Genomic DNA, 26,198 nt, shown 5'->3' with positions numbered 1-26,198 from the left:
TTTTGGATAGAAGCGCTTCACTAATTGCTTTATTTAAGCACACAAGAAAAAAATCTTATCTGACCAATTAGGTTGGAAGGGTTTTATTACCTTTACGAAGCCATTAGCTAGGATAAAACACTGAAAGCACTTGTGTCAAAACAAATAAATAATGCTCTCTCAATTAGCAGAGAAAGCCATAAATCCGTTAAATTAGAGACATACACTGCTTCATGCCCATGGCGAAGCCTGAACCCCCACACCCCCAAATTAATAAAACAAGAGACAGTAGATTTCAGCTACAATCTCGGGAAAGACCAGGAGCCTTGGAGACCTGACAGTAAACATTTGCACTTCTCCTCTCTGGCCCTGCTCAACGGAGTCACCCATCCCAGGATGCATTCAAGGGGGCAGGTGCCCAGAAGGAGCCTTGCCTGCTCGTCCTCTCCTCAGGGCACATCCCAGGCAAGCAGAGAGACTGGACTGGGTGATCTTCACCACCAGAGCCCAACAGAGACGGAGGGGCTGGCACAGCCTTCCCGCAGACAACGGCTGTGGGCAGGAAAACAAGCCTGTCTCCTTCAGAGGGAAGAAACTACCCCAAGGTGCAAGGACACAATTACTAACTTTTTCTTACTTCTCCCAATGCTGCTGATCTTTCCCCACATAAAGGCTCAACAGAAAAAGACAGTGTTTTGAGGAGCCCAGCAAGTTAGCACACAGGCTCTGGGGCCACTTCCTGCCTTGGGACACGGTTATGACAGTGGACAGCTGGGGCTTTAGCTGGCACTGCGCTGGTTTCAGTCAGAATGGGACTGTTGCCCCATCTCCACATGAGATCCTTAAAACCATTTCTAATCAGATCCATTATCTTACCCAAATGGGTTGGGGGGATAAAAACCAACCCTAAATCACCCTATTCACTGAAAATAAATATAAATAAATGGTGATCCTTCTTAAAGGGTCACTTTCCTTCAAGGGTTGCTAAGACTCAGCATTTAAAAGCTTTAACAATACTCCAGCATCACCATCGTAGACCACCTGGGAGGGAAGCCCCGGGATGTGAACAGCCCCGCTCTTAGGAGGAGCTGGTCTAACAGGACATCTCAACTTCACCATTGAGTTAAAATCTGCTGGGACTAACGGACACCTACAGCTACTCTCAAGATCTGTAAAAGCCCCACATTTCAGGGGCGATCAAAGAGGTGCTGGATTCTTACTCCCTGACCTTCTTTCCTAATAAATAATTGTTTGTCAGGGAACACCAGGCTATTTCCTCAAATGCCAGGGACACCTTGAGATCATTCAATAGCCACATCAGTAATAAGAAAACCAGTGGCCGCCTGGTGTTGTAAACAACCTGGGAAGGGAAGGGTGGGGCAGGGGTTTGGGTATTAAGCCCATGCTCTATTTGGACGACATGAATCTCTGGACTTGAGTTTAAATTTCTGGAAACAACTTCAAAGTCAATTCTAGAGAGACATTTTATGTGACTGGTCCAAATAAAATGTAGCAGATTTAATGAGGTCATGCTCTTCTTAAACTTTTTAAGAGAGGTAAAAACAATGGAAAAGCCACCTAAAATTATACAAAGATCATTAAAACTATACTGGTGTCCCAAGACCAACTAAAACATGAACAACTCCAGTTTTTCAAAGTTATCATCACTTTCCACATTATTCTAGTTTCAGGAATATATTCGAGCACCATATTGATACCAGGTAAGTAAACGACAAAGTCCTACTTTGGCAATCTGATTCACGCTCACACAAGTGAGGGATTTCCTAGTCAAGATTTTCACAATCCGCAGGAATATGCCTACTTTCTGGGCATGTTAAGTGGCAATGTAAGAGCCAATAAATCAAACCACTGGTGGAATATTTTACCTTGAAATAGAGTGATGTTTGGTTAATAATTTGAGAGCCACTAGTTCTAAATGGGGTGACCCATTTAGAATGGCCTCTGTGTAAATTCACAGTTCATTAAATGGTGTCTGGTTTGAACAGGTCATTATGTAGTTAGTATATAAGGAATGGATTGAGCAAGGATGGCTGGGGACGAGCACAGGGACACACCGGCTGATTCTGGTGACTCTCATGACGCTGCTAAGTTTCCCTTTAATGTGAGGTTAGTTCAAATCACCAACTTTTAAATTTAGGTGGCTTTGCTCTGTAACCCTTTTGGTTGACAGTAGAAAATGGAGTGCACACACTTTAGATGAGGAATACTCCATTTACCATTAATTTAAACTTATGAAGCTGTTTTAACTGGCCCATCTAAATGTGTTAATTAACATCAATGATGGTTTCTTATTTTTCACACTTTGTTACTCTGATCATTAACAGTGATGGAAAAGCTAAATTAAGTTAATGGGGAATGGATTATAAATTCTTAAAGGACTTCTCAGTTTGTTTTCAACTGGAAAATATATAGAGAAAGATGAAGAGGCATTTTTGCCTCTACTCATAAATTTTTGGTACCAAATTTCTTAAAAACCAGATGGTTTTAAAAAAATTTTTTCCAAAAATTATTTTAACATGCTGCTCAGACATGACTGCTAAAAAAATAGCATATACACACATAATATTGAACAGCTTGCGGAGTGCCTGTAAACGTTCAACTCATTTTCTCTTTCTAAAAAAATATATAACTGATGACAGAACTCAATCTCTATTCTGCAGCAGTACCAAAGGTTCTTAAATTCTTGACAATGAAAGAAAAACAGAAGCCCACTGCCCTTGCTCGAGCATGACTGTTTGACGAGGAGTCCATGGAAACGCTCGCCGCCCTGACGCAGATCCGTGGGGCTGCACCTCTGCAGGCAGCCCGCGGAGCGCGGCCAAGCCCCTCACACCTGGGAATCCACACGTGCCGCACACACAGACCCAACGCTGCTTAGTGAGACTTCACGCTGACAAGGACAACAATGAGGACAATGATGATGACAAATAATATTAAAATCACAAGCATCTTCCGATTCTTCTTTTGATACTGCTCTGCCTACAGAAAGAGGAGGGAAAAAAAAGCAGTCAATTTCCCAAAAGTCCAAAATCAAGTCTCACTCGTTTCTAGTTCTAGGCTTCCAGCTCCATCTGCATAACTCACATCTCTGCTACAGGCTACACATTTAATCCCTTCCATCAATTCAGGTGAATTCAATCAACATGAGGGGAAGCATTCCATGATCCTGGAACTGCCTATTTATCCCGTCTTCGCTCAGGCACGTGTTTGGGGTCTACCATAAGATGAAGGCTGGAGGGAGAAGTCAAAGATGCTGCTTTCAGGTCCAGATGGATCTGCTTTCCTGACTTCTACTTCCACTGACCGTAATGACCCCCTCCTTCAAGGAAAGCCTCCCATTTCTGGACATAGTTCCTTGGGCGAACACACACCTCCTTCACTGAAATCAAACAACTGGCTAAAGTTACTACAGTCAGTATGTATGGAACTGATGGCCCCAAATAAGCTTGTTTTCTGCCTCCCCTGAATTTGGAAACAACACAAAATTCATCCTCTGAAATAAAAATGGGAAAGTGCACCCCATGGGTGTCAAGTGCAGAAAGAATCCACCTGAGGTAAGCTCTCCCTGTGCTTCTGATGACACAACAGGGAGGAGCTTCCAAAAGCTTGACAGCTTCCCCAGCTTCACGGGTCAACATCAGCCTGGCAGCCCAGGAGCAGCATCCTGAGTTATACCATGCCTGTCATGCAGAAACACGGCCAGAGAAAGGAGAGTGGGAAGGGCGTTGTGCGGTGGCTCTAGCCACATCAAAGGAGGGCACAGCCTGCCCTTTTCTGGGGTGCGATTTCACGGTGAAGGACGGGAGACAGCTTAATGGATATACCTGCTAAGGACAGCCAATCTCTTTTGTTCTACTTCCACGTTCACCACCAACCTTCTGACTGGTAGTTTTGTTTCCTAAGTGAAACTACCCACCCACCAGGAGCCACTCATCAACCGAAAGGAAACATCAGGACAGACTGGTTAACCCATCTGGAGAGTCCGGCCTGTGTGAAGCAACTCCCAAGGCTCAGACATCCTCAGATGAGCTGCCTGCCAAGGAAACAGCCAGCCGTGCTGCCGACAGCAGCAGGACTTGGGAGATGAGACGGAGCATGCTTACTTTCCTAATAAGTAATTCAGACACCAGGGAAGCCAATACTAAATGATACACTTTAAAACCTCTCAAAATGATTTATAAAGTAGAACCTAAAACAAAATTTTTAGTTCCCACTAGATTTGTACACTCCCATGGAAAAAGCTTTTCCCTTTATCTGTGTTATATTACAAAACATGTTTTACTAGTTTTTATTTAAGAAACTTCAAAACCAATGCATAATTCAACAGCATATCAAAACCTGGGTATTACAGAGTGAGAAACTAAAGTTAGTTTTCACTCTTTTTAATATACAAGGCTTGGCAACCAAATGAATCTTAGTGCTTACACAGCCCTCTGCATGCACAAGGCAAACCTTTTCTTTCTCATATGCTAGAGTCTCATTCTGACCCCGCACGTTGCAACAAGCACATGTAAGAGAAAGTGAAGGGTTTCTCGTCAGACCTGTGCAAGTTCTCACTTCTGTAAACCTGAGACTACTATTAGATGGGGCCATCTCTGCTAAAGGAAGTGACTAGTTTCAGAAAAATGAGAGAGTAGTACATTAGTGAGTCAGAAAAATGCTCATTATATGGCTAGAAATACCATTGGGTCTCAAAGATACAGGAAATGGATGGAATTTATTTTATTTGTGAAGTATTATATTCCCTTTAAAGAAAATATGCACCCAATTGTATACAAGAGCCATTCAGCAGCATAACGTATATGTTTCTCATGACTGATTACAAGATTTCTAAGATGCTTTCCATTTATTTTTAACAAATATGAAAAATATTCCTGAAACAGCAACCTTATTAGCAAAGAATAAGAGAGCTAATATTCTCACTTCAATAACCAGTCTTTTCTCAAGCTAGTACACAGATACACAGACAAGTGGTAATTAAAAGGGAAAATTAGATTTTTATCTTCTCCAGAAAATTCTCTACCAGCAACTCATCAGAAATGTGCCACAACAAGAGAGGCCTGAGTCAGGAGCAACAGAGAGAATGTTCAACACATATTTTAGCAAATGCCCATTCAATTGATTTCCTAAAACAAGAAGACTCAAAAGATGAAATATTTTCTAAAAGTAAGAAAACCCCTATTCATTTAGAATTTACCATCACAGAAGGAGTTCTCAGCAATTTCAAATCTAAGTGTGAGGTGCCTAAAATGGCAACAAGCCATGTGGTCAGTTTTGAATAAAACGATATTGTGCATTTTTACACTACTATATTGAGAGTCAAGATAGACAAGAGTGCTGAAGACAGTTATGATGGAAGAGAATCCTCTTATGAATTCTTGATATTTGATAACAGTTCCTCAAATTCTCAACTACTGAAAGATATGATATTACCTTGTGAAGCTGTTTCAAGCCATCTTCAGTTTTGATACAGGACTGTTCAACATTATAGTCAATTCTATCAAGGACTGTACCCTGAGCAAGAAATGACAGAGATGATCAACAACCACAACTGGGAAAACTGAACTTCAAAAATGAGATATGCAAATTGCAGGCACCATTATCCACAGGATTATCTGTTTCACTTAACTGTGTTGTAAAGGTACACACTGAAAGCTCTGGAATCCATCATCAAGCAGTATCAGGCACTCAATGGCAGAGTGCTGTGTTAGTTGCAATAAAGTCTAGCTCACGAGAAAGAAATACTGACAAACTGAGATTTCCTCTTTGGATTTAGACACTATAGGATATGCCATATTCAGCCTTACTGGGGCTTTAAAAAATATACAGTTCAGTGAAAACAGGCTCTGAGTGGTGAAGGGGTAGCTTCTGTGCCCACTTGCTGCTTAAATACTGGGATACAAGTAAGCCGAGAACGCCAGTTAAACTAGACCTGGTTACGGTTAGTCCTGGAAATTGACTATCCTATCTATAAATGTCAACACAGGTCTCCCTGGGTGAGAGCGATGACGGTAAGTTGTGATCCACCCTGTAAAACTACACATGTGCCTCGAGGAGAATTTTGTTTTTAATTGTTTAATCTCTTGTTTCAAACAGAAAGAAGGGAACACTGGGCTATGTGGAAGAACAGGGCTCTTAACGGAAACACACTGTGTTAGAAGAGATAGCAAGAGCAGTTCCTCAGGAACCGTGGGAGTAATTAACGTAACTGGTCTTCCACAGCCTCAACACTCCATCCTGCAGCTGGTTCCAGGGGGATCAGGACCCAAACCCCTGCTGGCAAGATAATAAAATAACCTAATCAGATTGTAACAGTGAACAAACAATTGAATTCTGCTTGAAAGCTAGCGGTTCCAGTCGTCATTACACAATAACCTGCCCCAATTCGAAGGGGAACCTTATCTATTGCCAGAATCACTAAGCACAGGCAGAACCAACCAGACCTCCAGAGCAGGGAGCTCTCGTGAGTACCCCTGGACTACGGGCAAAGAATATGAGAACCTCTAGTGACATTTATTTTTTATCTGAAACAAAACATTTATTAGTAGCTTTACAGGGACTGACTGCGGTAGATGTCTATCATTTGTACATACACACATACATATCTATCTATCTACGTGTGTGCATACAAGCACACATACACATACATACACTGGGGGAGTAGGTTCACATGTTTTCCTGACAGGAGTGCAGAGTCAAAGAAGTCTGGGGAAGGGCTCGACGTCTCGGCAGGAACATCACTGAGGAGGGCAAACTCACGCACCTGTTCTACAATCATTGCTCCTAAGTCTCTGAAAATTTCATTGAGGTCAGAAATAGACTGTACGATCTGGCGAATCTCCCGCTCCCTCTCTTCCACCATCAGTGTATTCTGCTCCACCAGCACTAACTGGTCATCTGTAAAACCCTAGCAAAACAAAAAAATACAGAATTTGAATGTTAGGTTTTTCCCCCCTCAAGAAAGCTATGGTGTACCATTTTAGATAAAATTTAAAGAAAATGAATTCTGAAAATATTTCTGTAAAGCCTCTAAACAACATATAAGCACTTATTTTTCCCTAGCAGGAAAGATCCAAATTCCCAAATTTGGAGCCCTCTTGGCCAAAGCAGGGGGCACAGAGAGCACCCCACGTCTGCAGCCACGGAAGACTGATTAGCAAAACCAGGGGGAACAACCCTGTGCTTCTCTGGGTTCCTCCCAAGAATGGGGTGTGCAGATTGCCTCCCTTAAGGTTCTGGAAGGCAAATCACAGGGTCTCCCGGTAGCCTTTGGAAAGGAAGAAAGTATGGCCCCATGACTGTTCTTCCACATGTTGCAAAAACTACTTGATGATGTACAAGTCAACCAGCACGGATCCACCTGGATTGCATGGAAGCTAGAGGTCTATGAAGAGAAGGAAACAGAGGAGGGCAAAGATACACCAGTCAACTGTCAGCCCCTTCACGTACCCGATCATAAAGAGTATTATCGTCTCCATCATCCATTAGTGGTACTGATGTATCAAAAAAATGCTGGGATCTTTCCTCTCGATTCTTCATGCCTATCATAGATAGGAATTCACTTTACTCGAATATGTAAACCATCCTGGTTACTGTTCCACCATTAAAAAGGGGAAATCTAGAGCAAAACTCAACAATCAAAATGGAGATATTCTTAGCAGCTTTAAAGGAAGCCTATCTCCAAGAGACGTGGGGGGAGAGTAAAGGATTATAAACACACAATATGCAAGCATTTGGAGTTATTCAAGACAAACAGCACACTGTAAATGTATACAATTCACTTGATGCCAAGTGAATGATAAAATGACACTTACAACCATCTGAGAATCTCTAAGTGAAGCAGAAATATTTAATCTAACTGCTGTTACAAAACGTTAAAAAAAAAAATCAATATTTCTCTCTAGAAGCATCTCCAGTAAGAATTCCAAATGGCCCTAATCAAATTTTAGAAGTAATAAAATTAAAATACAAATATGCTAGTTGTCAGAGGAAGGGAGTAGTAGTTTTTTTCGGAGTATGAGGGGATATTATTGATTATACTGGCAATAAAGAAAAAACCAGTCTACAGGATAATTAGAATGAGGATGTAGCTGGAACCCGATTGGCACTATTTAGGAAGAAAGGGTAGGTTGAGGAAATCACTGTGCCAGCAGGGAAAGTGTTAAACTGTTCCAAGGACAGGTTCTCAGGCACCCTCAAATACTTCAGTTGTTACGCAAACACCAAATCCGGAGCTTTGTGATTATGGCTGTTTTTTACCTATTTATTAGCAGCTCCCCACACCTCAACATCTAGAAATCTGCAAGTTCTCAAATGTGCTAGATTGATTTTCAACCTCTTCAAGCTTGGCGCAGGGTAAGTTTTATGTTCTTAGATGTGGACTATTTTGACACCTGGTCCTCAGCCTCAGTCCAGGCACAGTTTCGCAGGAGGGGGCTTCCTTTTGTTGTAGAAGGTATGAACGGACTCAAAAGCTAACAGAGAAAGGTAGAGAACAAAAAGGAGAACTAGTAGCAAAAAAGAAAGAGGAAAACAAAGAGTGGTTCTGTGGTTCTGGCACTGGAACTCTTATCCCTCACAATCCCTTCTGTCGCCCGGGCAACACTCACGTTTGAGGTAGCCTGACTGTGCGCGCCGGAAACTGGTGGACAGCTCCTGCAGAGCCTGCGCCAGGGAGGCCACCACGTTGCGAAGGAGCCGCTCCTCCTGCTCCGAGCAGGCCCTGCGGGCCCGGCTGGGCAGAGCCTGCACCGCACGCTGGCATCTGTGGAAGAGCTGGGGGAACAAGCCCACGGCTCACAGCAAGCCGGGAGAGAGCCCTGAAGCGCTAAGGCCTCTACACTCAGGTCTGAGGGAGACATAAATAACACGCTCTGCTCATACAGGCCAGCATGGAGAGATGTGAACAGATAAAAGTAACCTGAGGCTTAATGTACACATGTAGAAAGACTGAACGTAATATGAACAAACGTTGTCTACGTGCGTGCTATGTGCTAGGCACTACACACATGTCCTTAGGCTGTGTTACCACGCATCACTCTATTACTGCATTCTTCTCATTTAATCCCTACAACCACTCGATGAGCCAGGTGTTACTATTAGGATTATTCCCATTTTATACACAAGAACACTGGAGTCAGAAGGATTAAATGAGAATCATGCCGCTGTTACACTGCTAAGAGCCAGGATTCAAAGATTCCAACACCCCAGTGCTTTTCCCACAGCACCACACTCCTCCTTGGATCATTAGCACCCAGGAGATTTAAACAAATAAAAAAATGTAATCATGAAAGTTTAAACACCGTATTATCTAAAAATTACTCAAATTCAACACTTTACAAGAAATTTTTCTAGGATACCTAAGTTTCTCTAGGAAACTAATATACTCAGTCCAGGGTAATAGCGCTCAGTCTTTTCAATTAGGGGCACCATTTTTAACATGAAAACATTTTAAGCACTAGTACACAATAGAAGTTACACATTTTAAAATTGAATGGTTGAACTCAGTAATGCTCTGAAATTTAATTTGTAAATCAATCCACAGTAGAGTCTATCAACAACTGAAAAATAGCTCCACTCCTCCAGGACATTGTGTACACACGCTGAGAAGTGGAGAAGCTCAGGGCCTCCTGAAGCCCCTTTGTGAACTTTGGGTTGGGAAGCAGAACTCTAGGAAACTGACTTGTAGTCTGATTTGGAGTTGTACCATGTTCCAGCTTCTGAGAGAGTCGTGAGAAGGCTGGGAAATGCCCGTTCCCACCTGGGGATCCACTTCCATCCTCACCTGAGTGATCTCTTGGGTGGTTATTTCAATGGCGTGCTCCTGCTCACTGCTGTCGTCCAGGGTGGGTCTGTTCAAATGTTGGTCATGAAGGCTAGCTAATTCCTTCATCTTCTGCTTAATTCGGCCAACATCGTACTGTATCTAAACAAATAAAATCACCAATACTCCACTGACGCCTGCCAGCCACCTGTCTGCCTCTGAGACAATAAGCTGCACTCAGAATACAGAGCTCAGTCTTCAGACAACTTGTAGGCTCACTGACGCAGGAGCAACTTCTAATTCAAATTACCAGAAATTCAAACACCATTCCTCCTTCTTATATACAGTTCTTCCACTTCTATAATTCAGGAAGTTATTACTAAAGCCCAAATCATTAACACACACACACACACACACACACACACACACACACAGACCCTTTCTTGTGGTATGTAAACTGCAGAAACCTAAAGTATTTCCAGGCACAAGCATTTACCTGTAGCCAAATCAGATTTAATGACAGAGATCTTAAAATATTTTAATGTCATAATTAAAGAAATAAGATAGTGTGAAACTAACATTCAACTTACTTCATCCACTCCATCCACCCACTTAGGAGGTGATCGTTTCGTCACGCCAATTGCTGCTTCTGGATCTAAGCTGATGCCTGATACCAGAGCCATACGGTCATCAGCAAGCTAAAGGGAAATAAAGGGACATTTAAAAAATTATTCAAATGCAATTTAGAAAAGCATACTCTTGCTCCCTTTTAAATGTCGCTCCCTAGGAAGAGATAGAAATGTAGGCGTGAATGCATTTGCCTGTGTTGTAAACTTGCTTTGATACTGCTAGGATTTGGAACTGTTCTCCTATCTTTTCATGCACCAGTTCTTAATTTCCTTGGACATACTTGTGAACATGAATTTGACTTGATTTGGCTATAGAAATGTAATGAAAAAGTCAACAGGGAATCCTTAAAAGAAAGATTTCTTAGTACTAGTACTACGATAGAATGGCATAAACCTCAGCAATTAATGTGAGCAGATACAAATTAAAAAAAAATACTAGCCTGTAAATGGAACTAACACAAAATTTCAGTTGCAGCAAAGTTTACTTACACACATTTAGCTTATTTTGGAAATAGGGCTGATCCAGTTGCCTGAGTCAGAAGATAACTAACCATGTGTTAAAATGTGTAAAAGCACTGCCTAAAACGGTTAACAAATCATCCACCATTTGGCAAAAGCAATCCTTAAAATCTCAAAGCAATTTTACACTGTCGTTTCCTTTCTTCAGTCAAATGTCCACAGGCAACATTTTCACTTATTTTGAAATGATATCAATAGTTCTTGTTTATTTTACCTATATAATACACTGCCTTAGAAAGCTTTTAAGAATGGGAGGGAAATCATGGGTTTGGCTTGGTTAAGCTGTTCTCTTGCCTGGAGGCAGTGAATGGGTGGAAAGGATCTTGAGGTGCCCTCCGAGCTCAGAAATCATAAATGCTAGTTTCAAAAGATCCAAATGATGATCAAAAAGCAATGGAAAACAGCATATAAAACTCTTTTATAGGTAATACCTTGTAAGGTTTCTAAGTCTTACATTAGAATGGGGTGAAGAATTTATATTGCTTTTCTTCCCCCCGTGCATTTACCTAAATTTATCTTTTCATTCAGCAAATATTTTTTGCTTTTCTAACAATAAAGGAACAAGACAAAATTTAAAAGTCCACAGACAAAGGAGAAAAGAAATATCACATAAGGAAAAACCTAGAATAAAAGAATTCTTTAAGTAACAAGCCCTAAATCCTGAACAGAGAATTTATAGCAAAACTCCTAAAAGCAAGTCGGTGTCTTGCATCTGCCCCCACCCCCGACCCCCCAGTGGTCCTACCCCCATCTGCTTAAGGCACACCGCGTATTCAGGGGGCACCGCTTGCGCAATGGCCACGCTGAAGGGACCGGAATCCCCGTAACTGCTCCCCAGCGCCTGTGCGTCGTGGTTAAGTCTAGCGGTGTCAGCCGCCGAGCGGACCCTGCAGGGCCACAGTGTCATTTCAGGTCTTAAGCAAACGGTGTGTCATCCAACCTGCACTATCTGGGGCTCTGAGTCTGTGAAGTGGTGATTCTCAACCATCGCCACGTTGTTTGTTTTTAAGAGTTCACTAACAGGAATTTTACATTCTTCTTATTTGAATCCTCACAAAAACTAGGTGAGCTAGGAACTATTATTTCAATCTATAAATGAGGAAATTGAAAGTCAGAAAAGTTAAGTAGCTTGCCCAAGGTCACAAAGCTATTATGTGACAGATTAAAACCCGGGTCAGCTGACTCCAGAAGCCCCATCTACTCCACAAGCTGCCAATCACTTTGGCAGGCCCATGAAATATAACTGCCATTTGCTAAGAAAACAAGCCCTCCGATCAAAACACCACCACAAAACACAGGCCTCCCATCCATTCCCTACCAAAGGCACTAGGGACTACAGGACGGGCTCCGAGCGAGCATATAAGCATAAACAAAAAGCAGCCTCTCTCGGGGCCCATCTGTGGGGAGCTGCAGACCTCATCCTAGAGAGAGCAGGCACACACAATGAGGGGCAGAGCTGTTTATTCCTCAGAACTCCTGCTCCTCAGTCACCAAGGAGCATGAAACTTTGTGGAGGGTACACTGACCAAGGCAGAAGGGACAAACCACACAGCGAGCTCCCAGCGTCGGCCAGCTATACAGCAGGTGCTGAGGAGAGCTGCCAGACTGGAGCAGAATTTGAACTTAAGCCTCCAGCTATTTATACAAAACAAAACCCAAAATTGCTAAGGTACCTCTTCATGAGTCACAGAATTTCCACTATGCCAGCTTATTATCTAATGCACTATATTTTCTTATTATATCATATTTCAATAGAGTAATAATAATAATTTGTTTTATTTATAGTTTTAAACTCATGATCTTATTTTTGCACTGTTTCTACTTCTTACAAATATACATTAAACTAAAAAAGACGGAGAGAGTGGTATTTATCTAAATTTATCTGCACAGTAATTAGTATTAAATTATCTGAAACAAATAAGAAATTATAAATCACATATGAAAGTCAGTTGAAGTGGGTTCAATTCTTTTAACCAGTACTTGATTTCACACAACAGACGTCTTGCCCGCAAAATGCAAGTAAATCAAAACTGGGGCAAAAACATTCTCTTTAAGTATCTAAGGAAGCTTGCTCATTAGGAGATCCCCACATGAAGGAGACAGATGCCAGCCCATCTAGCTACCCCAGCCTTCCCACACCCTGTATCAGGATTTTGTCAGTAAGAGATTCTTGGGACTGCAAACTTTAAATAGGGAATAATTTGTCCCCTTTATGATATAGTCTATAGGAATAGCTCATCACGGTAAAGAAATGCAGCCCTACTCAGAAGAAACGTGCCATTTATTTTCTATGGATTTGTAATATGTATCACAATATGCACTATTTTTTTAAAAGGCTCTGTTTTGGGAAGAGAAAACATAACTGAAGATAAATGTCAATTATTTGAAATGGGAATAAATATGAACAGAAAAAATGCATTTTAAGTGCAAAACAATCACCTTCAGAAACCTCATTTCCTCTCTGAAAACGTTTTCTTCTTTTTTTAAGATCCAGGATATATCAGTTTTCAAGTTGCCATCTCAGTCAATACAGACCTTAACAAACTGCCAGATATTTAATTCTCTTTACTTATCCTGGCTGAATTTCAACTTAGTCCCCTATCTGCATATATGATTTTGGTCATTAAAGCTTTTCGTTTATAAACTTGTGCTTCTGAAGTAGAAAAATCTTTTCATGTTTTTTTAAATAAAAAAAATTTTATAAAAATTGTACTTATGAGAATTAAGAATTTAAGAACTCTCATCTCTCTGATTTGTAGCTCTGTCCTCCAAGAACTATGGAGGTGCACTAACCTAACCGAGGGCCACCTAATTCTATGTCATCAATGCAGGAAAATTCCAATGGATGCTCAAAACAGCACACTCAAATGGCTTCTTGCTAGTCTCACTAAAGTTATCTTTTGTCCTTGATTCACTTTAGACGTTGACATTTGTCCTTTTCAAGAGTACCAGACAGTATGGACAAGTTCTTGATCTATGGAAGGAACACACACACACACACACACACACACACAAACTCTTATAAATCTTGCTGTTCCAAATATACAGCCTTCCTACTCAGATAAAACCTTGCCTTTACGAGAAGGCTGATTTAGAGCACTGTAAGATTAAGGAAATGGCAAAGCCTCTGTAGAGATTAGAAAAGTCAGACACATGTTCCCCCCATCTAAAAAAAAATAAACTAAGTTCAGCCATAATCCATTGGTAATAAGAAACAATACTGACAACTCTGCACTGTCTGAGGCAATGAACATTTAAAACATCTAGAAGGGCCATTCAAAATTATAGCCTGGCATCTCTCGCTTCCATGTGACACAATCTAGAAGCAGGTATGATGAAGTCGACCACAAGCATAACTCACCGGGCTCAGAAGGCTCGATGGCTTTGCTAACAGACAAGCAGCTTAAGAAATCTCAGAGTTCTCTGAAGGAGTAAATAAGCATGTAGATAAAAGAGAATCAGGGGATGTCAGCACTGCAGTTTTTTAAAATCTGTGATAGTTTTAAAATAGTGTTTACTTTTTCTGATGAAATAATAAATGTTCAAAATAGACATTTTTCCAAGTGTGCAAAAAATACAGAAATAAAAAAATCTGAGAGTCACACCACCCAGATGAATGTTGCTAGTTTCACTGATTTTCCTTTTTTATCAACTGATATATAATAAACAAGTAGGGGGCAATAATGACCTGCATTCTGCCAGGGCTGTACTCCCACTGGTTTGATCTTTTTAGACCCAACAACAAACCTTCAGAGGGGATTGCTCCCTGCGTCGCAAATATGGACACTAAGGCCCAGCTGAGTTCAGAGACTTTCTCAAAGCCGCCCTTAGCCTGTGGCCCTCCATGTCCCACTCTATCACCCTGCCCTCCCCAGGCTATAAGGTTTGGGAGCTTGACATTTACATTTTGTAATTTTTTAATACTTCCTATTATGAATTTTAAAAACCCAACAACTTAGGAGATGACTCTGTCATAGGAGGGAAGTAGACTAGCACAGGGAACAAAGGAAAGCGGCAGACACTTCTCTGCGTAGAGAAGGAATGGTGGGTGGGCTTCCTCCTCAGGGACACCTTAGTGTTTCTGGAGAAGAATGAAGAATGGTAGCCCCAGGGTGCAGATTTTAGAGTTGGTTTGAGTAGGAGAATGACAGACTGATGTGGACAGACCACAGGAAGCCACGAGATGGCTATACTCTGGGAGGCCCAAGTGATGCAGTCAGGACTTTGCTCAGGCCTCACCTACAAAGGGGTGGGCTTCCAACTAACCCAGGCCAGGAGCTAGGGGTCACTTGTACTATTCCCAGAAGACATAGATTTGAAGGCGAAGTGCAACCTTGGCAAAGCAAGGTTCTGAATACCATTCCCCATACATCCCCAGCTCCCAGCTCAGCCCTTGGCACTTAGGAGTAATAAATGTACAATTGTAATTAGCTGAATGAGTCAACAACAAATGGACGGAATGAATGAATGAAGTAAATAAAACACATGTCATGTACAATTCTGGAAGCTACACTTCATAAAAGATATAACGGTTCTGGACAAAGGACAAGAAGGAGCAAGTGAACTGGTCGGGGGGATGAAGCGGCTGTGCGAAGCCAGAAAGGAAAGACTGGGACTTTGAGCTCAGGGCATTCAAACAGCATATGAGGTGTGTGTGGTGAAGACAGTGGCTCTCCACTCAGGAGCTCTGGTAACAGAAAGTGGAGACCCTCTTTAAACATCCAGAAGCTAAGAATAAGAAAAGCAAAAGGGCCTGCCAGTTCCCACACTGAGTAGCCAGTTTCTGGAACTTGCTGCCAGAAGAGGAAGTCGGAGAGACCAGAAATCAGTTCAGATCGCAGACCCCTAAGTAAACGTGACTGCTGACGTGCTCCCTGTGTGAAAACTATTCAAATGCTTCTTCAATCTACGTTGTTCTATTGTTTGTTATTTTTCCCTCACCATACACTTCCTTTTTGAGGCCACAAGTTCCAAACTGTTCAGTAAGGGGTAACATCTATTCTAAAAGGCCTACTCTCTAAGCCCCCACGCCTTATCACTTTTAGAATCTGCTCAGCAAACCTCACGTCTGCTGTGCCTCAGAGATCCTTAACTTCATTGTGTGGGAACTGAAGTGACTTCTCATCTCTCCAGGGCCCAGTGCCCAGGCCGGGTGCTGGCAAGGAGGTTCCTGAGTCAGACCTGGCCATGGCACCTGACTCAATGAGCTACCAGCTAAGGGTTTGTTTTTAAATACTAATTGTTTTTTAATGACAAAAGTAATACATGCACCTGGTTTAAAAATATATATCCAACCTAAGAAAAGGGTTTGCAATAAAAAGGAAGTTTGTCTTCCATCCCAGACTTTTCCTGGAAGGTATCCACTGTTAACAGTTCCTTGTGCCTCTTTTTAGAAATTTTTTTAAGTATATAAGCATTAATGTTAGTTTTCTTTAAAAAAAAAAAAAAAAAGGCACGGGAATCACACTGTCCACATTGTTTTGCATCAGGCTCCTTCACTGAGCGATCTGTCCGGGAGCTCATCGTATCGCAGCCTTCATAGAGGAACTGCACTTTTTAACAGCTACAGAGAATCAAAGATGCTCTATAACTGATTTAGCCAATTCTCAGTGAAGGATGTTTAGGTTGTTCCCCATCTGGTTATTATTAACTGGTTAAGGTTTCAAGAACTTACAGGGAGATCTCAATCTACTAGTTAGGAACCCCCTGAATTTTGAAGATAGTGACCCTAATCCCATCTCACTGTTCATACTCATAATTAAAACAAACAGAAACAAAAAAACTCCCCCACTTATTCTTTTTAAAAGGTCTACCCTCAGGAAAAATATTTTTACCCCTTCATCACTGAAACAGACAATAGAAACACACAAAATTAACAATCACAGTTCACTCTCCTTTTTCCTCAACCCCTTTATTAGCACTACTAGAAACAGTGCTATGAATATGTACTCTCTCCATCTTCTGGGCAAATTGCTACCAAGTAATGAAAAGGCTAAGGGTGTGCTGCTGGGAAGGAGGCAGAAAGGGACCATGTGATGAGTAGCTTGGTCAGCACAAATGAGGGTCACTCACTTCATTCCAAACATAGGGACTGTGAAGACCCCTCAACAGGTCCAGTGGCTCGAAGTCATACTTCCTTAGGGCTGTCACCAGACATCACGTCCTTCTACATTCCACCTGAGCAACCTCACCACACACTTCTCAGAAATCAAGAGAGTTACACACATAATCCTAAAAACAATCTGGCTTATTTTAAGTTCAAGAAAATGTTCAACCTTTACTGCTTCCAAAGTTGAGACACTCTCCCAAGAATAGTAAATAATGTTCCTAAACCCTCCTTTAAATCATCAATTTAATATATTGTATGACAATATATTAAATAAATCCTAAATACTAAATTGTTAAGCACGATAATTACAAGTAATCAAAACAAATGCTACAACATGTGTAAACTCTGTTGGCATTTTATATACGACCATTGACTTCAGAAAAACAGGGATAATTCTATAAACGAACATACAAAAATATTCAAAACACAATACCTCATCCAGCTCCTGAAGAGATATGTTGTTCCCATCAGTCCCATCCAGTTAGGGATAGCAAAAAGAAAGAAGGATGGGGACAGACAGACAGACAAAGTACGGTCAGTCGAGAAAACACTGAAATTTTAAGCAACTCTAAAGCTAACTAAAAATAAAGATCCACTAAACAAGGCATTTAAAAAATCTCCCCCTTCTGATTCTACCTTTTTTTTAAAAAAAGCTACATCAATACATTTTTTTAAATTTTTATTTACTGTGATTGTTGCTTTGGTAAAAGAGATAGGAAACAAATAGTTGCAAAAATTAAAATACAATAGAAACAAATAAAACACACTTGATTAGTTTCACGAAAATATAATGCTACCTGTTTCATAAATATCAAATATCACACACAATATTCTAAATTTCCCTTAGAAAGATTAAATAAGAGAGCCAAAGCTAAAATGTAATTTTACCATGTCGAATAAATGTAAAATTTTAACATGTAAATCAGCCCTGCAAATGCAGCAGAATTAGAAAGTGAACAGTCCACAAAAACTGTCTATGGCTGTGTTCAGACAGCACGTGAGTGACCACATATGTAAGGTCTGCACAAATTCAATCCCGCAGACCTGGCTCCATCCGTGCTAACAAGCAAGCCGAGAAACCCCTCTTCCCCGGAGAGAGACACAGGTGTTAAAGGGAAAAAAAACGCTTCCCATTTGCTTGGCATATATTATTACTAGTCTAGAAAGCACACAGTTATTTATGAAGCGATTATAAAAGCAAATAAACAAAACAAAACAAAAGGTAAGGAGAGAGTTTTAAAGGGGGAGTAGGAAGGAGGAAGCACCTGCAGCCCTAAGGATTAAGTTTCCATTTAAAACTGAAGGGTCTTTTTTAGATCGATGTGGAACTCTAGCTTCCGGACAGACATTTACTAATGATAGGTAATCTAAACAACTAGGTCTTTTTTTTACAGTATTGATCACTGAAATAATTAGTGGTGAATTTCAATAATCGACAGTGTTGATTTTTTATGCTCAGCAGTAAATTTAGAAAATAAAAAACATAACTTCCTTATTTAAAAATTAATAGTGCAAATGAAACTAGTCTATCAGGGCCAAAATATTATTAAACAATGACAGCAATAAAAATGTAATTAAATAACATTCCTCCACGGAGACATTACAGAAAACTGAATCCTCTTCATTCCTTCTACAGTTTACAATGAGAGCAAAAGAGAACTATATTTATATACATACACCCTGCTATAGTAGTATAAGAAGATATAGAGAAGATAGTGTCAAATGGAAATCTGATTTAATTACCTTTTACTTTAAAAAAGAAAAACATTTCTATTTTTTAAAAGTTTAACATTTTCAGCAAGAAAGCACCAGAGTGTTTTTATTATTAAAACAAGACACAAGGCAACCCCCTAACTTCAGCATCTGAATCTGCACGTCAGCCGGTTCTACAGCGGCTCCTTGGCATCTAATCTTTGAACAAAGTATTACTGCACACCAGGGTGAAGCTCACTACTACACGTGAGCCTGTCCTCCTGGATTATTAACCAAGCACACATCCCGATGTTTTGGTTTCTACAATTATTAGTTGTTAAGAGGCGAAATCAGAATCATGGGTTAGATGTCACTTTTTTTTTTTTTTTTTTTTACAGATAAGAACACCAAGCTTCAGAATGTATGGATCCACTTCCCCAAAGTCACAGAACTTGTTAATGGCTGGGATGGAGACAGACCCAGGTGTTCAGGCCTCCTTCCAGCCTCCCTTCCAGCTTCTCTAATTTTATTAACAACTTGGGGAATTGCTAGTGATACACAGCCACCACCACACCACATCAGGAATTAAATTCACAAGTTCATCTTTTCGAAGAGCGCCCCCTTCCACTTTGCTACTTAAAAACATGTTTTCAAAACTCCCCCTGCCACCAAATTACCAGAAAATTTTGTCAAGATGTGAATCAAAACATTTAGAATTACCATCAGGAAAAACCAAAACATAGCCAAATGAAAACACGTTACTACACATCACCACCTTCTAAATCTTCATAATGTCTAAATCGAGGTTTCTGACCTGCCCCAATGGCACACAATCAAGCAAATAGTGAAAACTCCAAGTAGCATGTGGAATTTATAGTCTAAAGAACTTTCTACATAAAACTGAAAAATAAGTGGAAACCCATCTGTGTTTACTCAGGAAGTCTGGAAAAGTTGAGCAAAATGAGTTGGAAATACAGGTCTATGCTATAGTGATATTTACTTTATTTCCGTTACTGCCAAAATAAAAGTTTGCTTCACCTTTATCCAACAAAGTACCCTTATTCTCGAGTAAGCCTCACTGCTCCAATGGAATCTTTAGAAATAGAAAAGCAAATAGATCTAAAGAGAAATATACAATGATTTCATACTTGGATTCTAAAGACAGAGAACTAATTTTCCAACAGACTCAGCCTGGACTAAACTGAAAACTTTCAATACGCAAGTTAAAATTGACTGCGTATAGTTGTACAGTGAGATAAAGAAAGATGCTATCCTAGTGCACGAAAAAAATTTTTTAAACAATGGGTCTTTCCATTTTCCAGGACCTGCAGCACAAGTCCTGGAAAAGCAGCCAGCACTCATGTGGCCCAGTAGCTTAGCACAGGGCTCTGGAGCCAGGTTTGCCTGAGTTCCCATCCAACTCCCTGGCTCACGAGGTGGGCGACACTGGGCAAGTTTCTTAACTCCTCTAAACCTTAGTTTCTCTATCTGTATCATGAAAAGAACAGCACCTAGTTGATAGAGCTCTGTGAGGATGAAATAAGGTGGCATATGGAATGGGCTTAGAGCAGTGCCAGGCACAGAGGAAGCTCTCAATAAATCTTAGCTGATGTTATAGTCAAGACTCAAGAAGCACCCCAGCCTTCTTATAATCCCAGCTAAACCTTAGTTTTCTTTTCCTAAAGCACAACATAGTTTATTAAAAATAATGTGCTAGTTTCAAACTAATCTAAGACCAATTAACTCTAGCTTCCATTTTTAAATTGTGTTGTTTTAAAGCAGAGACTAGATTAGGCAGTAAACACTAACGAAGTGGCTCCCACCCTTTATTAGATCCATTCCCTGAGACCAAAGGTAATCACACAAGTCATACAGCACCTCATCAGATGAGAACAGCAACTCAACATCTACTTTCATTCATTTAAGAGACACATTTTTTAAGAATGCTTTAGCTTTGTAAATTCATTTCAGCTTCTTAATGTCAAGCTGCCTGTAACTGTTTGAATGAGTGCTGCCTTAAAACCTGTACTTGGCTGATGTAACGTCAAAGTTACTTTTGCATATTGGGGCTATTTCTAAGGATTTTTGCCCAGAACAGTGGGCTAACAGGCACAGCAATGTTGTTAACTATCTGTTTCTCCTTTTCAAATTAAAGCTAAGGCTGTGTGCCTTGGTCAGAAGAAACAATGTATTAAATCAGAACTTGAGAAAGCACTTTTGAATCCACAGGGCCACTAGAAATCACCTAACTCAAACCCCTCAATTTACAGATGAGGCAAAAGGTGTTGGAAGAGATTAAAAGCTTGCCTAAAGACACATTCTGAGTCAGCCACATAGTGAGACTTAGCCCTAAAGTTCCAGACTTAGGGTCCAATGCTCTTTCCTTTATTTCACACTGCCCTACGGCATAACTGCGATGGGGCAGCAAAACTGAGGTCCAAACAGAATGAATAATGCCAATAACTGCATCTTGATGACAGTCTAAAAATCAAACTCCAGTCTGTTCTTGACAATTAGTTTCACTAATATCCACATAACCAAAAACACAAGTAGAATTTTGTTCAGTTCTGGGTGCTGAACTTTAACAAGAATACAGAAAAACCTGACTTTGTTCATAGGCAAGAAACTTAACCACGCTGTCTGAGCTGGACTGCTGAGCTACAGAAAGCGCCGGGAAGAAGGCGGCTGCCGGGTTACCATGCAGAAGCAAGGAGGAGCTTCCTGTGTCAGAGACCCTGAGGGCCAGAACCAGAGGTAGGGTCACAGGACGCAAGACACAGACATAGTTAGGGTTAATACAGGCAAAGACTTTTTTGGTCGTATGAGAGGTGGAATGACAGGCTGCTGGAATTTCCTATCGCCATCGAAAACCGTGGTCAAGGCAGGCAGGCATAGAGGGGTTATCACAGATGAGGATGTTGGGCCAAGTGACCTTTAGGTCCCCTCTGGCCCTTGGGACTTTTTGTTTGTTTTGTCATGGCACGTCCTCCTTAAATTCCTGCTTCGCTGTGACATATTTGCCTGAATGCTGCACAAACCTGTTTTAGCAGGAATGTATAGGTACATACAATAACCTATCACCATCAATCAACTTCTAGTTTCTTCCTCAAACTTAGGATGCAAAAAATGCAGGTTTACATTTTTTGAATGATTTGGCTTTAGGTATGCTTTGTTTTGAGGTGTGTGAGATACATACACACACACACCACTTTACAGTCAAATTCCACAGCTTTTTCCTTAAACAAGGACATGAAAATTCTGGTTTAACCTAAAAAAAAAAGATAAAATCTATTCCTTTAGATGTGATCTATTTTTGTTGTGTGTGAGACAACAAATACACACACCAAAATCAACTTCTACAGCTTTTGCTTCTAACCAGGGCCTAGAAATTCAGGTTAGGATTTTTTAAGTGAAGGTAAACTTTAATTTACTTCCTTTTTAACTACCTGACTTTTAGATAAATATTTACCAATTGTCTCCTTTTAATTGTTTTACTCATGTTTTGAACATGACAGGTATATATCTTTTAAGTTTTTATTTATAATTTTTCAAACATACCAAAAAGTATGTAAAATGTTAAACATCCCCCCACATAGTCATCAGGACATTTAACAATTAGTAACACTTTGCCTTATTTTGTCTCCTTTTGGGGGCGTTAAGTATATGAAATAAGTGATATTTTGACATTACTAAATGTTTCAGTAACCCTTTCTAATTATTAACAAATTTAATTAATTATAATTAGTTTAATTAAGTACTAACTTGTTAATCTCACCTAAAACCCAGTCCATATTGACAGCTACAGTTGTGTTTGATTTGCTACACGGGTTTGAAATTTACAAGTTAGAAATAAGGTTTTAAAATTTCTAGAGCTAGATATGCAGTGAAAAACATTGTATGAGTTATTCAATGAAGTTTTTAAAAATCGTGTTAGACATGGGTTTTTCCCCAAAATGTTTGTAACACTTTTCTTACTTTCAGAAAAGCTGAAAAAATTGTATCATTTACTTAGTCATGTTTACATCTTCCAATATTTGAGTGTGTGTGTGTGTGTGTGTGGAAATAGTTTCTGGAGAAGCAATTGTAAGCAAATTGAAGATAAAATACTTCACCCCTAAACACTTCAGAAATTTGATATGCCATGTGTTTTTTAATGCACACAATTAAAATATATGAATGTGTGTTTTCTTTTTTAAATTCTGACTTAGGTAAACTATTTTTGTTTAATTGCAAAATCTATTTTTTAGACGGTCTGAATTGATTGCAAGGATATTTTAAATGATCTGATTGCTTATAATGATCTAAAAAAGATTTTAAATAGACTAATGTAAGTTGCAACATTTTAAATGGTGTGACATACAGAAAATATGTTTTAATGTTCTGACTTAGACATGTATTTTTAGTTTGATTTAGAAATCTGTTTTCAAGAAATTGTCTGGCTTACCTAAATATACCTGTACATTTCCTGACATATCTATTTTTCCAAACTGTACACTCTAGCTACTCATTTTTAATTATTTGACTTAGCTTATATATTTTTTTAATTGCCTAACTTAGAAAACTATTTTAAAAATCGGTTTGACTTAGAGATGCACTGTTAAAAAGCTGCCTGTCTCAGACACCAGGTTTTTAAACTGCCTGACTTAATTATTAACAATAATAATAAAAAAATCTCATGTTACCCAACAGTTCAGGGTGTTCTGAACCTTATACGATTAAAAATTTAAAAGCAAACAATACGTTTTCCAATCAACTAAAAATGATACCTCAGAAACATTAACGGGAATTTTAGTTCTGTTTTTTTTCCCCCTCGAGGTAGCATAAAATCAAGCCATTAAGGAACATGCAATTTTTACATCTTATTTAACAAAACTAAAGTTCCACTGAGGAATTTTATTTATTCAATTTCTATTCTCTAATTCTTGGTTTATTTCAGAATATTCTTTTCAAAATTAGTACTGTTTAAACGGGAATTAGCCCGTTTCCATTTTACACTCATTTCAATATAATACCATCTTTTTCAGTTTACAAATGCAAAAAACCTTCAAGTTCTTAAGTAAACAAAAAACTAAACATACTCCGTTCCTGTTTTGTTTTCTATGCTTTTTGACTGAGTTTATGTGATTTTTTCCCTAAAACTGCTCACACGGATTAAAATAGGTTTTCTATAGGAGCAATACAGCCAAAGACATTTTCCACTTGTGATTTACAAAAAGGAAAAACTGTCTTTGCAGATGCCCTGTCAATAATTAACACACATGGCATAATTTTTCTGAGGCATTTACATAAGGTCATAAGACAAAAAGTAAAAGGCAATACAGCCCTTAAGAGGCGAAATAAGTGTGAGATTCCCAAAGCTGTATATTTCAAGTACAATCCCTAAGAATGTGGTCTTGGGGTGACTTGATTCCCTCATCCTCTAACGCTGCTTCTCTTCAAACCCAGCCTGTCTACAGCCCCAGACCACAAACTAGTTTCATAACTTCAATTTTCAATTTAAGATATTACGGAGCTAATCATCATTGTCTTGTATGGATAATCCAGACCCACTCCCTTATCTAACAGAGCAAGAAACTGAGGTTCAGAAAGGGAAGGCAGCCCTCATAAAAACAACAAAACATCAGTAATCTCTCCAGGCTTTCCCTATAAAAGATTGTACTGCTGGGCTAAAGAAAGGTCCAGGTTAATTAAATCAAAAAACCTAGGCTATTTAGGGGGTTATTTTTCACATACACACACAGGTTTTCTTTTTAAAGTTCGAATGGAGGGAAAAGCTTAATTTCCTGTCTGAGATATGGAAAACGAAGAACCTAGCACCTTACAGTCTCACAAACAGAGCCCCCAGGAAAAACAGGGAAGCAATTATTCAGAGACAACACGGCCACACAGAGGGCTGCGAGGCCATTAAAAGAAAACGGGCGGAAAAACAACAACAACTCCTTCCTCATTTGGGGGAGTCTTTCATTTGCAAGGATTTGGGTCTTCGATCCAGCAACTCGGCCATCGGGACCAAAGTGAGGCCGGTAAGAGGTGGGGGGGCGGGGGGAAGGGAGGGAGGTTTAGAACAAAAAGAGACAAAAAGGCTTCGGCAAGGCTCAGCGCTTCCAAATCTTAGTGTTAAAACATATGTAAATTGAAGGCGGCCGGTCGTGCCGTGACGACGGGGAGGGGGGGGGGGGGGGGGGGGGGAAGGGGGAGGGTTGCGGAAGTGAAGAGAGAGAGAGAGCACAGGCAGAGGTGGAGCAGGGGCCTAAAACTGGTTTTTTTCCCCATCCAGGGTCATAGATGCCCCGGACCTTGCATTTCCGTATTACTCTTAGTCTTATTATTCTTATCTCCTTTTTTCAAACAGAGAGACAGACAGAGACAGACAGACAGGCAGAGCCGCAGTGCACACGGTGCGTGTGTCGGAGAGGCCGCCGGGAGACTCACCGCAGCAATGCTACGTGAATGCAGAGGGCTGGAGGTGGTGTGACTACTCACTTGCTCGGCTAACAGCTGCCGGTTTTGGATGGAATTATTCCGCAACAACAAGAAAGCGTCGGTTAAACGCCTGGTGGCCATGTCTCACCTCTTGTGACCCCCCTCTCAGGGGCCCCCCGCCCACTTATATTCCAGATTGATTCACTTTCTTTCCCTTAGCCTGGCCTAGTCGGCCCACCCTGCACACAAGCCTCTCTTGACAAGGCCTCAGGCCTCAAGCCAAGCAGTTGCAGCTTTGCGCTTCGCCAAGGCGCAAAGACCCCTCCCCAAATAACCACCTAGGCTTTCCAATTGTCTGACTCCCCCTACCCAAGGCCTGCCTTCGATCTCTAAGCACTTAAATCCCCCCAATCCTTGCACAGTTAGCCAACGTCCCAGAGACCCCACCCCAATCCAACCTTGGATCTACAAGCGTCTAACTCGCCAATCCGGCTGTGGACTGGGAGGCCCTGAAGCCCCCTACCCGCCTTAGTCTCTGAGACCCCTAAGGGTTCTTGCTCCCTACCCCTAACTTGGCTCACAGGCGGCTAGGCCGCGCCCTGAGGCCTTGCTCTGGCTCTGACTGTGTCTCCACTAGAGGCCTGGCCTAGGTCCCCTCTGGACAAGCGAACCAGGCCTGGGCCCTGAACTCCAGAGGGCCTGGTGCTCCCTTCTTGGGCCTTGTCTGAGCCTGCTAAGGCCGGGCCCGACCTCCTGACCCCTTCCCTTGCTGGGAGGCCTGCGCCTCCACTGCCACAGCAGGCTGTCAGCCTCCAGGAGGGCAGCAGGGCCTGCCTCCCCGGCCTCCTCACTCCTCTTCTCCGGCTCCCTCCATCCCCGGATCTGACTGCAGCTCAGCCCCGGGCCGTTTCCGTGCTGTGGTCCCGGGTTCTGGCGTCCCCCCTGGCCCTCTTCCTGTCCGTCTCTCGCGAGTGCCCCCCTGCGACGTTAGCAAGCCTTGCTTGCAACGTTCCGGGCGCGGGAGCTCCCTACCCCCGTGCCCCGGGGCGCGGGAGCGCTCCGC

The 26,198-nt window shown here is 41.0% G+C and overlaps 1 protein-coding gene across 8 annotated transcripts; it reads right to left on the bottom strand.

The window, feature by feature from the left end:
* On the bottom strand, nt 1–26,059 carry STX16 (syntaxin 16). 8 transcript variants are annotated; one of them, XM_046678846.1, is made up of 9 exons: nt 25,145–26,058; nt 17,454–17,465; nt 10,354–10,461; nt 9,785–9,925; nt 8,610–8,775; nt 7,450–7,541; nt 6,764–6,907; nt 5,434–5,514; nt 1–2,979 (listed from the first exon to the last, which is right to left on the bottom strand). In XM_046678846.1, the coding sequence occupies exons 1-9, from the start codon at nt 25,274–25,276 to the stop codon at nt 2,875–2,877; spliced, it is 981 nt and encodes a 326-aa protein (XP_046534802.1). In that variant the 5' UTR covers nt 25,277–26,058; the 3' UTR covers nt 1–2,874. The 8 variants fall into 8 exon arrangements, with proteins under 8 accessions (XP_046534802.1, XP_046534804.1, XP_046534803.1 ...); XM_046678848.1 differs by having other exon boundaries at nt 25,196–26,058; XM_046678851.1 differs by lacking the exon at nt 1–2,979 and adding an exon at nt 6,210–6,276 and having other exon boundaries at nt 25,145–26,059.
* Between the last annotated feature and the right edge of the window lie 139 nt (nt 26,060–26,198).

Source organism: Equus quagga, chromosome 12 (assembly GCF_021613505.1).
Source record: "Equus quagga isolate Etosha38 chromosome 12, UCLA_HA_Equagga_1.0, whole genome shotgun sequence".
In the NCBI taxonomy this organism is placed as follows: domain Eukaryota; kingdom Metazoa; phylum Chordata; class Mammalia; order Perissodactyla; family Equidae; genus Equus; species Equus quagga.
This window is presented reverse-complemented; position numbering and strand designations above follow the sequence as displayed.